The sequence below is a fragment of the Larimichthys crocea genome, chromosome XII (assembly GCF_000972845.2).
Source record: "Larimichthys crocea isolate SSNF chromosome XII, L_crocea_2.0, whole genome shotgun sequence".
NCBI lineage: Eukaryota > Metazoa > Chordata > Actinopteri > Sciaenidae > Larimichthys > Larimichthys crocea.
This window is the reverse complement of record NC_040022.1, coordinates 23,883,700-23,899,311: the sequence shown is the minus strand read 5'-3', so window position 1 is coordinate 23,899,311 and position 15,612 is coordinate 23,883,700. Positions and strand designations below refer to the sequence as shown.

The window sequence follows — 15,612 nt, the reverse complement described above, 5'->3', positions numbered from 1 at the left end:
CAATGTAATCTCATCTACCTTTATTGGAGACAGTTAAGTGATGTTTTTGGATTACATATTGTACCTAAATTAGCATGAACAGAGTCAAAGCATTGAGTGGTCTTTCTTTAGTGATTTCTATAAAACAGAGGCTTCCCACACAATAACTTTATTATAGATGTACAGTATATCTTTTCTATGTGACACATTTATTCAACTGTATGATCCACAACTGTCTATGTACAAATGCAATGAAGGTGCATATCTCTGAATGAATTTTTCCACAGTTTCATTCTCACACAGGAGACTGACTATCTGCAGACGGACTGAGTATTGTAGGAAAGATTCAAGCACTCATGAAAACACAACTGAAGCCTACGGAACAAGACAACAGGAGGTTCACTTAATCCCGAATAAAACGATTCACTGTATCTGTAGTCTTTGTCAACGTTATTTTATCTCTGTGCACATGGATTCTGTTATCCCCCATCATGTTCTTCTCAAGGCGATCAACAGAAAACCAACATGCACCGATGACTGCTATGATAAACGCTGCTCGAATGGCCTCAACAGACATTTGAGAGGTGACTGATGCACTGGAACATCCTCTTGTTGTGCGGATTCACTTTGGCAGAGGGACAGATCAGGTAATCCTCCGCTTTACTCATTGCAGGGCTGGGTAGGTAGATCCATACTGATCCCATCCAGAACCTTTGTGGGCCTCATCCAACACCCAATACTCCTCAACCACCTGTCCTTTTATAATGTGGCTATTGTTTTATGTTGTCCTTTTTTTCTGCCCTCTGATCTACTGATGTTGCTTCTCAGTTCCAGGATGATCTTTTACCTTTAAGAAGGAAAAAAGAAAAAAGGTCGTAAAATGTGCCATTGTAAATTTAAATGCAGACCAGACATTTAGGAAAACTAATTTTAACTGAAGATCGAACGTTTTTCATGTGACAGCCACAAACTATTTCATTAAAAAGCTATCTATAAAAAAAGGGTTGCATGAAGCATCACACCTGTGGTGGAGTTGGGGGAAATAATACTCCTTTGTGGCTGTTAGGAAGAACTAAACACTTTCTTTAATTTGGAGAAGAAGCCCCCCTCTTGTTTCAACTCTCCTTCCTTCTCGTCATGCCCGCTTTGCCCTGCCTCAGAGGGCCTAGCACTGCTGCCCCCACCTGGACAGGGATCGACACTGCATCAGCCAGGCTTGTGACTACTACAGCTTACTTTCCTAAAAGCCAATTTCAGTAGCTCAGAGATGTGTATAAAACAAAAAAAGCAACAGGACAACAGGTCCTAAGGAAGGAATATTGTCCTCTTACCTGTGGTGGTGGCAGTGACACCGTTCACCGTCCCCTCCACTTCCGTCTCATCCTCAGCGTAGCTCATTAGCAGAGCTCTTTGTCTGTCGGTCAGTGTCCTGCACAGGAAAACAAATGTCTTGTTATCTTTGTGACTGTAAAATGTCCCATTACTTCTGGATTACAATAAGCCCTTGTATTCAATCACAAGGATTCTTACTTTGGTACTTTTATTTTTACATGGACATAATGGTCTCCGAAGCCATAGCCACTAATACGAGCGATACCCTTCCCTCCCAGACGGATCCTCTGGTCCGTCTGGACGCCTGCGGGGATCTATAAATGAGAAGAAATGCAGTCATTTAGTAAGTTTGAAATGTTTCCACATTAGAAGAGGAGAGACTGGAGAACATGTGTGTCTACTTACAGATAAATTTAATGTTTCATAAAGGCCCTGCGTCTTAGCCGTGCCGCCCAGGATAGCTTGTGCCACGGAGATCAAAAGGTCAGAGTGGATGTCCGCACCGTCCCTCCTGAACACGGGACTTTTTTGGACCTGGACGTCACACATGGTGTCAAAACATCGAAAAAAAGTGAACTACAGATCGTCTGAACACCAATTAGAAGTCAAAGAGCTCAGACAGCTCAATGCCTCTTACTAGTTCACACACCTACATTATGCAACACAATCCTATTACAGCAGCTCTTAGGTGATGCAGATACTCACCCTAAATGTGATGAAGATCTCCTTCTTACCAACTGGCATTCTGACTGTTTGACCATCCTCCACTCCTTTAAGCAAAAACAAACGATCTACATTAGTCTTAAATGTGAAAATCAGTATTTTCACGATGAAACTCCCTTTAGACTTCAAATGTGGACAGGCATGGTCGAGCTTTTGCTCTCGAATTTGCAGACAACAAAAGTCTGCAACACGCAGGAAGTCAGAAAAATCTTCAGCGGAGCAGACAGTAGTTGCTCTTGACTTTTCAAGAAAAAATATCCTTCATGTATTTTCAAGTAAATAGTAAGACTGACCTGCTGGCACAGGAACCATCACAGCCTTCTTCTGCTTGGTCTGTCCCCTCCCACGGCAAGTGTGACAGGGATGGGAGATGACGGTGCCTTTGCCGCCACACTGACGACATGTGGAGCGCATCACAAACGGGCCCGTGTTCACGGTCTCCTACAAAACGGAAGACAATACGTGTGTCAAGTAACATGACACAAAATCACTTTGCAGAAAGGCAGCATATCGGGAGTTCTTACCATGCCAGAGCCGTTGCAGTAGTGGCAATGCTGGACCTTGGTGCCTGGTTCGTGGCCTTTACCATCACAGCGCTGGCAGGCTGCTTCTATGTTGACGGATATCTCTTTGTTCACTCCCTTTGCTGCCTGAGTGAACGTCAGCTCCATGACGTACTGTGTCCGATTAAAAAAATAAAGAAAAATACGCAAATTCATCACTCTGGACATGCACCAATAAAAACTACCAGATGAGTGAAATCAAAGGAAAATCCCTTGGCTTTACTTTCCCACTAACCTCCTGCGGCTGATCGAATATGGCATTGAAATCTCCGAAGCCACGGCCTCCTGAGAACTCCCCAAAGATCTTGCGGAAGAGCTCCTCTGGGTCCACATTGCTGGTTTGTCCGCTCCAGTATTGCTGCCCTCCACCGGCCTGACCAGCATCAAAACCAGTCGAGCCATACGTGTCGTACTGCTTCCTCTTACCTTCATCACTCAGGACCTAAGAAAAGCATGGAGCGAGATTTAAGAGGTTCGTAATTTAAACTGGAAGAGATGATGAAGGCATGATTGAATAAAGACTTTAGAGACTAAACCTCGTAAGCCTCAGCCAGCTGAGCAAATTTCTCCTTGGCTTGTGGGTCATCTTTGTTGGTATCAGGGTGATACTTTTTGGCCATCTTGAAGGGACAATAAAAACACAAAGTCAACCACTGTGACGACTGGTTTGATCTGAGAGAAACAGTGAATGCATGTCAGGCAGTAGCAGACCTGGTAGTAAGCTTTCTTGATCTCTTTCTGGGTTGCCGTGCGTGGCACGCCGAGGATCTGGTAGAAGTCCTGCTTGCTGCTAGCAGGGGCACTTGTGTGAAAGGACAGTTTGTAGACAACATGGGGTGATTTAATACCTGTAAAGTGACAAAAAAAGAAAGAATGGGTTGGTAAATAGCAGTAAAAACAGTTAAGTAGTTGCTACTGTCGAACAGCATAACAACATTTTGCCCTTCTGGTTATGTTAACCTGGAAGAAGACTCAAACATGGTTAGGAGTCATAGAGACTGTTGGTTGGTTGGTTTGGTTCAGGTTAAGCAAAGCGACACTATATCACAGAGAACATGAGCTCAGTCTATTGGGACTTGGCTTGGGAACCGGAGGGTGGCCGGTTCAAGTCCCGCATGGACCAAATATGAAAGGTGGACTGGTAGCTGGAGAGTTCACCTCCTGGGCACTGCCGAGGTGCCCTTGAGCAAGGCACCGGACCCCCTCATCATTGCATGTCATGTCTATGAGCCCTTGTACTGCATGTGTGTGTGTGTCTGGGTCAAAAACTGCATGTAAAAATAGAGTGTAAAAAGAATTGTAATAAAGTATATCTAAAAAAAAAGTATGCTGCTATATGTACAGGACATCCAGAGTTTTGAAATTTCGTTTCCCTCTTATCCCGTGCAAACAGCATAAACATGACATATAAAATAAATAAGATTTTAAAAAATATAAAATAAAATCTAAAAATATATACAAGCTACAGACATGCGTGTGGCAATATGGCACAGTGAAATGTAAACTGAATTATCAGTATAAATATAAGTATATGTATGGCAGTATTTACAGTATACACAGTGAGGTATAATAAAGAAAACAAACATGTCACAATGATGTCACATTTGGCTGTGCAGTGCAATGATGTAACACTTCAACTTGGTGACTCCAAACCAAAGTTAGCTTCACTGATTACATCTGCGAGCATGAGAGCAACCGCGTGTGTAAGCACAAGCTCGCCTCATGTTCAAAGCACACATCAAGTTCATCTATATCCTCCTAACCACAGACATATATACATGTCTATGCTCCTAACCCTGCGGCTCTTTAGCCTAGCCTAGCCTAGGCCATATGGCTAACACAGCGCTCACCTGACAGCCCTCTCAATGTCAACGCTCCGCCTGCTCCGCCGCACATCACGCTCCCTCCCCGCCAAAGCGTCTCCGCTCCCAGTGTCGACACACCGCGGGCCCCTCCTGACCCATGACCGGCGCGGACAACAGCAGCAGCACCGGCGGCCCTGCGCTGTCCAGAGGACACGATGACTGTGATCCAGCGTGAGGAGCAGCGAGCTGCCGAGGACGCCATCATTCCTCCACTCTGGACACACTGCGCATGCTCAGAGGGAGTACAAAGATATTCAGTTTAAGTCAAGATGACACTCTCCTCTTTAACTCACTCTCACAATTCAAGTGTGCACTTAAAAACACACCTGTTTAAAATAGCATTGTACAATTTTAACCTGTTGTATTCTTGTCATTTGATATACTTTTTGTTTGTTTCTGTTATCTGCTGTCTACTCTCATTTATTGTAAAGTGACAGAAAGGCGCCTATGAAATAAAATGTATTATTATTATTATTATTATTATTATTAAAAGTTTAACTTTTATATTACTGTTTCTTTTTTTCTATTTTTTCTATTTATACAGACTGAAAGTATTCAAATATTTACGTTTCTTTAAGGCGATCATGTCAATGTGCGCATGTTTTAGTACCCGGGGTACCAGGGTAGACTAAGTGCTTTAAAAAAAGCAACGCTCCCGCCCTAACGGTGCGCTCCGTGGAGCAAAGCGAGCGTACACCGGCGCGGCCAAACTGAGCTGTCAGCTGTAAAAGCAGCTAGTCCTTCTCTCTGCCGAGTACCGAGCAGCTCAACAGAGACAGAGACACCCGGAAGGCACGAAAGTCAATTTGAGAGGGGGGAAGCATGAATCGTTTTAAGACCTCCAAATTCAAAAACACCACGCCGAAAATTGCCAAGAAAGATGTGAGTAAAAACCCGCGAGCGCAATGTGTGAGACACAGTTAGCATTGGTTATTAGCGTGAGCTACTTACAGTGGTGGTGTTTGGGGGGAGCGCCTGCCTGCCTGCAAGGGATGTTGAACTTCCTGCATCTGGCTGAAAGAGCAAGGCGAAAATCTGAGTCCACACACACACACACAGTATCCACGCTACTTATAGGCTACCGGTGAAAACCACGTCCCATGTGGTTGCATTGAGCTGCTCCCCTGTATAGGACGTTGCATTGACGCCCATCATCATGCTATTATAATTATGGCTGACTTTGCTCATTGCTTTGCCATATTCAAATATTATTACTATCTGCATGAGTTAGGTTGGATCTGCACAGATTTGATATGACAAGTCAAAGATGACAATTTGACTGTCAAATGCGATGCGTGTTATCACGATGCCTCTCTGTCAGTGATAGTAGTCCTGTAGGCTGTAAAGAGACGACATGTCTAGACTGGGATTGGAGTGTCTTGCATACAAATCTGCCCCCCCCCCCCCCCTTTTTTTTTTTACCTCGTCCTCTGGACACATATGTTTCAAGTTGCACCGCCTGCAGCTCCATACTGAGCTGGATTATGTAATCCTGTGCCTTGCATTTTTACTGAAGCAAAGAAAATGCCCGGTATGTGCAGAGAAGACACTGGACTGTCTTTGTATCTCTCAGATCTCTGCACAGGATCTGAGGCAGCAGGTGGTGCTTTACACAACAGACACACAATGAATGAATGAGTGAATGAATGAATGAATGAATATGTGTGATTGTGAGCCGTTCCAGTGAAGTCATGTGATGAGAGCTGTCATGTCAAATGTCATTGTGCAAGTAACGTGAGAAAGTGAGAGGATACGAGAGAGTAGTCTGGGAATTCATTTGAATTTGTTCATATTTGGCTGACGATGACGTGCCATATAATTCCCAGACCATGCTTTTTGATGCCAAGGCTCTTTCTAATCATGAGTCTGTGGATGGAGGTGTTCACACTTACCAGATCTTATACAGGTTGATCCAAAAAAAGGTATTGAGGAAAGATGAGCCTTTTTACAGTAAAGACGGGTCCTTTTAATCTTATCAATGCAGGAAACAGATGCTCCAGATACAGCAATTCTATCACTGGATGCTGAAAAGGATTTTGACAGAGTGGAATAGTTCATCTATTCGAAGTCTTAGCCCAGGAGAAATGAGTACTAGGTGGATAACCTCTCTCCCGTGCAGGTAGACATAATGACTAATAATCTAGAGACAAGTAAAGTCAACCTTTTTGTTGTATACTCGTCTTTTTACAGACGCACATGCAGAATAATGTGATCCTGTTAAGATACTTTTTTTTTTTCTTTGGCAAAGCTGTTTCCTGCTGTTAAGTGTCCTCTTTGGGCCAAAGGTCTGCCATGGTTTGTCCCTAACAGTTTTCTAAAGAGCAGCACAGCAGACACTCTTTTGCCTCGTCAAATGTTGTGAAAGAGGTTTTTTTTTTAAAGAGTTCTCTGCTGTGCAACGCAGGGAGCCCTTCCACTTCCTTAACATTCAGAGGCACAATGTGTGTGTGTGCTCTCAGCTAGATCCTTCCTGTTTATCTCAGTGTTCACTTAACTTTATTGTAGCTGTGACAGCGACTTGGTCATGTGTGCGCCTTGATGTTATGAAACTATCATAAACTGTGTTATTCTGTCTGGATTTCTCAGTGTGGCGTGCTGTCTGTTTTGTTCATGTATGGACATGTCAAGTGAACACTTAGGATTGTTGACATTTGTTGAGTTCCACTGCGCTGTGGTCTAAAACACTCAGGCTTGAATGACATATATTTTCTTCTCTGCTGTCTGACACAGTTATCTTTGTGCATTATCGCTCTCTTGTTTCATCCCAATTCTCATGCTCTCTGTGTCTTTAAATCCAGGACTGGATCAACAATGTTCGAGCTGGTTCCTTCTCCTGCCAGGGAAACCACATCAAAGCCAGCTCCAAGCTGGTGGCCTTCAACGCTGAGCAGGCTGGTGAGGCCTACAGTAACGTTTGCTTCATGTAGACAGACGGATCTGCTGTGCTCAGCTTCAGCCCTGTTTATGCTTTTTTTTTCACCAAGCGTCTCATGGAGACAGTTTTTGCTATTTGCTTACTGAAACCTTATTCATTAGGAGATGCATTCAATTACAGTGCCTCCAAAATTGACTGTGAGGTGTAAATGTTGGATTTTGAGCAAAGCCTAAAACCTATACACATGCCGATTTGCCATAGAGAGCACCTGATCCTGTCTGAGTGCGAGCTTCAAGAGTTCAAAAATTCTGATCGATATAGCGGCTGATATTCCTTAAGAGATTTAAAAAAACACACATTTTTCTGCAATGATCCCACAAATGTGGCTATCAAACACTTGTAACAATGTTATGTCATGAGGCTGGATATTTAACAATTTTAACATATTAAATAGATCTAAAATACCCCAAGCAAAAATAAAAATAAAATAATACAGATATCCTAATCAGCTTCTAATCTAATTTTGAGGCACTATAAAACTTTTTAAAACTGTGATTAACGACATTTTCTGTGTATGTGTCTGCAGGTGGAGGTATGCTTGGCCTGTCCTCAGTCAAACCTGGTTCAGATGGACAATGGACAGTCACCCAGTTTTCCTGCCATTCTGGTAGTTTTTCTTCTTTCTATCTATTTGTCAGCACATGTCAGTCCTCTTCTTTCCCTCATGATGCTCCCTCTGTAAAATGCCACCACTCTAACCCACAAGGATGCTGTGGCCTCTTTAAACACTGAAGTTAAGTTGAGTTGTGACCCTGATTGATTTTTTTTTTAACTTTCCATTTGTTTCCTCCTCTCTGTCAGATCTGGTGACTGATATGGACTTTTCTCCTTTTGATGAAAGTCTCTTGGCGACATGCTCTGCAGATGAAACGGTGAGCTCTTTGATGCCCTGTTTCTTGTCTTTCATTTGTCCCTTCCTTCCTTCTTTCTTTCTTTTCTGTTGATTTTGTTGCTGTATTCTTGCACATAAGTCCGCTCTCCATCCTCTCATGCTTTGTTGTTCCTGGTGGGGCTTTGAATTTGATATGAACCTGCTCAGTTTTGATTATGTAAACCTTTCGAAGACCTCCTCCTCTCAGCACATTATCCTCAACCGAAGGTGCCCTTGCTTACTGGAATCTGCTGAGTTGGTCTGCATCTTCAGCCTCAGCAGCTCGGTTTACCTCAGGGACCTGTGTAAACACACACACACACTAGTTTTGCCGCACACAGACCTACAGCACACACATGGAGTGGTCAGTGCCCAGGATTTTCAGTGTATTTTCACTCGTCTCATCTTTTGCCAACAGGACATTTCACCAGCTGCGCTGTGCTGAGCAAGTCAATTAGAGTGAAACTGAGTAAATGCTGCATTTTTTTACTGACTTGAAATGAATTCATTACAATATAGTTTGATTTCATTTGCGCCCAGACCCCAAATAATGCAGAACAGTATCACCATTAATCTAGAACATCTTCAAAAGAGTAGAAAGTTTCTGCTGGGTTTAAGCAACTAACCCTGCCACCTACAGTTTTGATGTTTCACCCTCTCCGTCTCCTCTGTGTGTTTGTGTGTATACAGGTGAAGCTGTGGCATTTGTGTGATCCAGAGCTGCAGCAGTCCGGCAGCCCGGAGCTAACCCTCCGTCCAGGTCAGGGAAGGCTGGAGTTGGTGCTTTTCCACCCCACCTCCTCTGCTTTGCTTGCTGTTGGCTCCAACAAGTCCCCCCTAATTTGGGACACCAACCGCCAGGATGCACCACTAGCAGGTAGGTACAGCTGGCGGCATGAGTGGCACTTGTAAACACACATTTGTTTGTGTGCACAGTTTATATTAAAACACACACACACCACAGCCCAAATTAATTTTGTCTCTGTCGTACGTCATGCACCGTCTATTACATTTAACATTTCAGTCTCTGTCAGTTAGTCTTCAGTTTTTGTTGTGGTCTGTGTTCTTTCAATGTGCAACATGAATATATATAACTGAAGTGGAGGGAAGTGGCCTTTTTTGTCATTGGGGACTGTCTGACTGACACTGCCTACGTTTTACAGCCCTGTGGCTCTGTCTATGTGCCGGAGCAGCAGAGGTAATGTTTTGGTTCGCGGTCCTGGTCCCAGTCTCCCCGGACTGGCCTCAGGATGTAGTCACTATCCTCTGGCCTCACCCCCACCCCACAAACACCCCCCTGCCTCCACCAAATCCCATGATAGCTGACCTGGCTGCTGCTCACTGCTGATACAACTTCATGCGCCGTACCCCCACACACTGGCTTTCATCACCCTCATTCCTCACTCATATGTGGTTGAGGAACAATGTCTGTTTTGTGATGCTGTGTGTATTTGGGTTTTGACTTGTCACGTCACTTGTGTGTAAACGTCTTAACATCTGTCATCCTTTTTTCATCTGTGTGGTGTCCTCGTGAAACTGAACAATTCACACAAGCTGTGCTGTGCTCACTTGTGGCACTGCAGCCTAATATGTGTCATGCTCATAATTTCACTCATATGCCTAAACCATGAGGACATATGATGGTGTAAATCATCCATACTTTGTATTATCGTGTGTTTTCATGTGCTTGATTTGTGGCTTTGTGTGTCTCTCTCCTTCATTTTCCCTGCAGTGACACCGCAGATGTTTTTCTGTCGTGTTCTTTGTCTTGTTCGTATACATGCCGTCATTCTGTGTTCGTACTGTGTGGCATCATGTTTCCTCTTTTCTAAACCCTTTCAACTTGTCCCTGTATAACATGAACATTGTGTCTCTAGCCCTTTTCCTTCCTCACGTCCTCTAAATGATGATGTGTGTGTCTGCAGTTCTGGAGCAGCACAGCGACCAGCTGCAGAGTCTGAGCTGGAAACGGGACGGTTCTCTTTTGGCTACCTCCTGCAAGGTACTGACAACTTTCACTACACCAGATATATATATATTGCACTGACCTGTGTGGCTTCACCTTTTTAATTTTTCTTTAAACCAAATGTGTATTCATGCACATTTGACTTACACATAACTGCTTTGTCAGAGTGTTAAAAAGAAAAGAAATAAATAAAAATACCCTTAAAGAAATGGGTTAGTTTTGAGACATACTCACCACTAAGTCAGCACAGAACAGGTTAACAATATGGCCGGGTTAGCAATTTTGCTGTAATCTTTTCCCTTCAGTACACACTTATAAACCTGTCTTGCCTTTTGATGAAAAGCGGGTGGCAGCAGAATGAGCCAATATAAAGTTATCATTTTTTTAATGCTAACAATAAGGATATGCCACAAGAAACCCTTCCTCCATTTCACTACTCCTTTTATAATACAATACAATGCATCTAGTGATAAATCAATACTCAAAATGACAAGTATTGCTGTATGAATGTCCTCTCAGTGTAACTTTTGTTACAATTTTGGACAAACCCTAAATCATTTGAACATCCCAGAATGTATGTGTGAATTTTCCCTTGATAACCTTTATGCACTGAGATTGATGTAGTTGCATTGTGTGACCACTAGATGCCGCCAGTGGCTCACAATCACTGCAGCAGGCCTCACATTTGGACTCCGCTACCCCTTATTTGTTTAAATGGAGTTTATTTAATCAAAACGTCAACAGGAGTAATGCTCATAAAAAAGGGAGGGGATCATATCACACATTGGATTAGTAAACACTTCTCCAGAGGGGAAAAAGAATAAACTTGGAAAGCTCTATGACGTAAAAGCCAATAGCCAGTTTGTTTTAATACATTAATAGTGATGATAAAGAAAGAAATCTTGGCCATGATGATAAAGAGCCTGAGGAAAGTTTCCTTGTAAGTCTGGAAACTGTATTAACTTGTTAATTAGGTCAATAACAAGGACACAAGCCTGTGTGTCAAGGGCTTTTGTTTTATCTCGACCTCACCTGATCCCTGAAACTTTGTATCCCCAGTACACACCCAGCTATGCTGTTTTAGACTCTCCTTTGTTCTGGTCCAAGTTTAAGTCCTAATCAGAACCATCACTCCTTTGACATGCACAGTAGTTATGAAACATACGGGAAAAAAAAAAGAGGGAAAGTCTTTTTATGTGTCCATACGGCCCTGTTCTCATCGCTGTCATCAGGAAATAATCACACAGCTTGAAGAGCTTTCCATTAGGTTGTTTATATTTTGTGTAGGAGGAGGAAGGAGGGCGGTGGTATGGGTTTATGAGTAGGAGGCAGAGAAAGAAGGGATTTATGAGTTAAGGTGGAATTGTTTCATAAATATATTTTAATTAAAGGAGGACCTAGTGGAGGTTAATGTAATTCGTTTCATACTCACCAAAGTGAATTCCTCCATGTATTTGCATTTGTGACCAAACAAAGATTGATTGATTTGGAAATGAGGCAGAGGCCCCTGGTGTATACTTTAGACAATGCATGATGAGCCTCATTGCGTTTGAGATGGAATAAACTCTGACATAGAAATTGACCACATGTGCGTACTTAGCAGGTATAATTGTCAGTCCAATCCCCGTTGTTTGCCCTCGCTCTGACAAGTAACAAATTACTAGAGCCATCACAGGCTTCATCCCAATCATGGCATTCACCTTGACAGCATAATCATCCTCAACAGAGCTACCACACCACAAATGCAGGGTGAAAGAACAAGGCACCTGAAAAGAAATAGAGCAACATTGGGGAAATGTGAGCCAAGATCAGAGTCGGGGGGCCTCTGAGGTTTTTGCCCTTTTGGGCTCTGGTGTCATTTAACCCGAAAGGCCCCTTTCAATCTCTCCAATCCAACTTATTAAAGCAAATAGGGACCGCCAACATGTGGGTCCAATCCCCCAGGCCCTCCCATAGGGTAAACATTGGGGCACAGGGCTGGGAGGGAAGATGAAGGGGAGACCACCACCCCAAAGAGCAAGAATCGTGACAGGCCTCGTTTGGACCTAGAGAAATGTATATTTATGACACACTTGGAGGGAGAAAGGCGCCATTGATTTATTTTTTTTACATTTTCTTTTTAGGGCAGGTAAATCCACAGGTAGTAGGAGCAGAGGGGAAACCCTGTGTTTATCCACATGATGGGCGGGACAGGGTGGTATGCTGTTTAGAAATGAGGTGTCACTGGATTTATAGTCCACGGTCTACCTTGAATTTTAACATTATAACTGAACTTAAGGCCATATTTCCCAAGGTGAGATAGATGAGGAGATTGTGCAGTCTAAAATCACGACGTCACGACAGGCTGTGACACTGGTTACCGTGGGAGACTGGGAACGGGAGGCTGGCAGCGCAGTGTGTTTGTTGATGAGCAAAGAGAGAGGGACAGAGCACCCCTGGTTAAAGAATCCCGGCGGTCGTGTCTGTTTGCATACATGTGAAAGAAAATACATGTGCGGCCCCGACTCACAGAGAAAACTCATTAACGGCAGCTTGAGAATGAGACTTCATCACTTTTGATTAAACAGCTGCTGTCTCAGCAAACAAACACAAACACAAACGCACACATGACTCTCCTGGCCATCCATCTGTAAGTTTACGAGATCAGAGAGAGAGTGTGTGTGTGTCTGTGTCTGTGTCTGTGTCTGTGTCTGTGTGTCTGTGTCTGTGTGTCTGTGTCTGTGTCTGTGTGTGTGTGTGTCTGTGTGTGTGTGTCTGTGTGTGTGTCTGTGTGTGTGTGTGTGTGTGTGTCTATGTGTCTATGTGTCTGTGTGTCTGTGTGTCTGTGTGTCTGTGTGTGGTTGCATGGTGGACACATCTGTACTAAGTAGCCTCTTGTGTGTGTTTGCACTGCCAGATAGTTTCCTCCCTCATGTTGTTTGCACAACAACACGTGGGTTGATGTGTCAGTGGGTGAAAAATCTGCTATATACAGTATGTGCAGCAGTTTTTAAGTTTTGACGTCATGCTTATTGATCTTTTTTATCAGCCAAATTTCCTTTTTTTAACATTTATTTTTGCAAAAATTTATTTTCATATTGTCTTTTTCTGTTTTCACTTTCTGCTCCGTGAGGCACTTTGGGCTACATGTTTGCATGAAAGCTGCTATTTACATAAAAGAAGTTTGAGTTGTTTAGATGTGTGTTTATTGATAAGTGTGTGTGTGTGTGTGTGTTTTGTTCTGGCACTGCTTGTTGAGCCTTTGGCTTAGGTTCAGGTCACAGAGGCCTGAAGACGTACCCTTGGGGTATCAAATTCCTGGGTGGGCGACAGAAACACACACGCAGAGATAGAGAGAGAGAGAGAGGCTTGATAGGATAAATGCTGGATGCTGTATTTATGTTGTGTATGGCTGAATCTTGCATAGTGTCCCTCTGTGTGTGTGTACTTTGTTACTGTCAGCCCTCATGATCCCCTTTGATATGTGTAAGTGTGTGCGCTTTAGTCTAAACCCTTTTTACTTATTACCTGCTATCAGCCCTGTATGTCTGCTATGATCACAGTCACACAGCAGTATTGAGTGACACGGCTGCATACACGCATGTCCCGGTCACAGCCTGATTCTATTAGGCCCCATTTCCTCTCAATCACGCAGGAGCCTCTTTGATTGGCTGCTGTGATTGATGTCGAATGTGTGCTTTGGCTGGCCGGTGTCGAGGCACATGAGGCCACAGGGAGGTCATCGGATTGCTTTTGCTAAAGATGAATCAGTCAGATCACACTGATAGATTAAAGGAAGCTCCAGAGAGTTTGTGTCCTTTATCTGAGTCATGCTGAGCTGGAGGGACTTTTTAATATGTAGCTTTCAAAGTTCAGTTGTCCATTTTAGTTTCCATGAAACAGCTGGCTGAGAAGCCTTTTAATTCCTTGCGTCCTTTCTTTGATCTTTAAATGTTGACCTTGCAGATAATCTCTTACCTCCCCTGCATCATACTTGCTTCACAGCCCCCACAAGTTTTTGTCAGCGAATGTCAGATGCTGTCCATGTACTGTGGTAACTAATCACCACACAGACAAAAGCTTTAGGAGTTTGGACAGCATTGAACTAATTTATAACACTATATTACTTATCAATTATAATATGAATCATTTGCAGTTAATTCTACACTAAAGTTGTTGTTTTTTTTTCTCCGCCTGTCTAGGACAAGATGCTACGAGTGTTTGACCCCAGAGCCCAGCTGACACCTGTTCAGGTAAGTCCCCTTACCATGCGGCCAACACACCTGGCAACTGCTCTAGGAAAGAAAAGAAAAGAAAATCAAAAGCACCTTTTAAAAACCCTGTCATTTAGAAGACGCTGAACTTTATGTCGCCCTAGCTCTGACCTCTGTAATTCCTCTGCCATTTACTGTAAATGTTCGTCACTACAGTCAGTGATAAACATGTTGATGGGCACCCAGTTAGCTCACCATTGGCCACCTCTCAGTGATTCATCTACTTTTGATTTATGGATGTGCTACACAAGCTGCAGTCCCTGCTCTCATCTTCCCACGGGTACCCAGCACACACTAAAGTAGTACGACCATGAACCTCTCCTCTCTCACCAGCGACAGCCAGGCCTGAACCAATAGGACTCCGTCACAACCAGCAGCAATGAGGAAGTAGAGCATTTGTGTGTTGAGGGAATGTGAAGATGTAGTGACAGAGAGGAGGTGGAGGGGTGAGTGTTGTGAGAGGGGGGCGGTGAGTGTAAAGCAAATATTCTCACACTTTTTCGGCGGTGGACCTCCCAGGGTGTTTTAATCACTGAGATGCTTGGGCTGCCTTGGGCCGCAGAGTCTCTCATTTGTAAATACGAGGAATCTTGCAAAAACACTACATGCCACAGCAGATTAAATATTAGGCCAAAGACATACCTGGAAGGCACATCACCCTGTATGGAAGTCAGAAGGAGGATGACTGCATATTTGTATGCTCGTGATCAGTACGTGTTTTGAAACCCTGATACCTTTGTTAAAAGGCGTACTGTTTCAGAGGTATGTGATGTCATTGACTGACAGCAGGGGGAGGAAGGGGTGGGTGGGGTTACGCTTGGATTATTTTCTTTGTGGCACGCTTAGAACTGTATGCCTTCACAACACAGAGTGCGAGTACAGTACATGCGTGTCTGTGTTTGCTTAAGTAACGTGAGCCGAGTCGCCTGGCTCCTCTCCAGTGTTTGAACCTGGATGTTTACATCAGGTGTGTCAGTGATGAAGTCCCTTTTAACACACTGTTTTTCAGCAGCCCGTTTTGAATTCGCTCCATCGCGAGAGCTCTGCTCTGCTCACCAGACACGCAATGCAGACATCGAGCTTTTCAGCAGCACTCCGGATCACCCAAATAAGTGCTATTCCAGG

At 43.6% G+C, this 15,612-nt stretch overlaps 2 protein-coding genes across 5 annotated transcripts in view; one reads left to right on the top strand and one right to left on the bottom strand.

Moving 5' to 3' along the window:
* Window positions 1-132: 132 nt before the first annotated feature.
* On the bottom strand, window positions 133-5,481 carry dnaja3a (DnaJ heat shock protein family (Hsp40) member A3a). 3 transcript variants are annotated; one of them, XM_027285893.1, is made up of 13 exons: window positions 5,414-5,481; window positions 4,448-4,694; window positions 3,309-3,445; window positions 3,134-3,217; window positions 2,833-3,039; window positions 2,559-2,711; window positions 2,328-2,475; window positions 2,017-2,081; window positions 1,717-1,845; window positions 1,510-1,625; window positions 1,311-1,408; window positions 1,002-1,163; window positions 133-826 (listed from the first exon to the last, which is right to left on the bottom strand). In XM_027285893.1, the coding sequence occupies exons 2-12, from the start codon at window positions 4,665-4,667 to the stop codon at window positions 1,042-1,044; spliced, it is 1,479 nt and encodes a 492-aa protein (XP_027141694.1). In that variant the 5' UTR covers window positions 4,668-4,694; window positions 5,414-5,481; the 3' UTR covers window positions 133-826; window positions 1,002-1,041. The 3 variants fall into 3 exon arrangements, with proteins under 3 accessions (XP_027141694.1, XP_027141695.1, XP_027141696.1); XM_027285894.1 differs by having other exon boundaries at window positions 4,448-4,685; window positions 5,414-5,476; XM_027285895.1 differs by lacking the exons at window positions 1,002-1,163; window positions 5,414-5,481 and having other exon boundaries at window positions 165-826.
* The window catches only part of LOC104925700 (mitochondrial import inner membrane translocase subunit tim16), a 110,675-nt gene continuing 100,093 nt past the window's right edge, over window positions 5,031-15,612 (top strand). Inside the window, exons 1-7 of one of the 2 annotated variants that reach the window (XM_027285890.1) lie at window positions 5,031-5,344; window positions 7,261-7,357; window positions 7,924-8,004; window positions 8,199-8,269; window positions 8,959-9,145; window positions 10,194-10,270; window positions 14,416-14,466. In XM_027285890.1, the coding sequence (XP_027141691.1) occupies window positions 5,285-5,344; window positions 7,261-7,357; window positions 7,924-8,004; window positions 8,199-8,269; window positions 8,959-9,145; window positions 10,194-10,270; window positions 14,416-14,466 (624 nt within the window). In that variant the 5' untranslated portion in view covers window positions 5,031-5,284. The remainder of the gene's footprint in view (window positions 5,345-7,260; window positions 7,358-7,923; window positions 8,005-8,198; window positions 8,270-8,958; window positions 9,146-10,193; window positions 10,271-14,415; window positions 14,467-15,612) is intronic. The other variant, XM_027285892.1, reaches the window with a different exon arrangement.

Excerpts from the sequence above, each read along its gene's own strand:
- dnaja3a (XM_027285893.1), bottom strand. The coding sequence starts at position 4,667 with ATGATGGCGTCCTCGGCAGCTCGCTGCTCCTCACGCTGGATCACAGTC. Across the intron at positions 2,476-2,558 it reads ACTGCAACGGCTCTGGCATG|GAGACCGTGAACACGGGCCC; the intron begins GTAAGAACTCCC and ends TCCGTTTTGTAG. Across the intron at positions 1,409-1,509 it reads GTAAAAATAAAAGTACCAAA|GACACTGACCGACAGACAAA; the intron begins GTAAGAATCCTT and ends TTTCCTGTGCAG.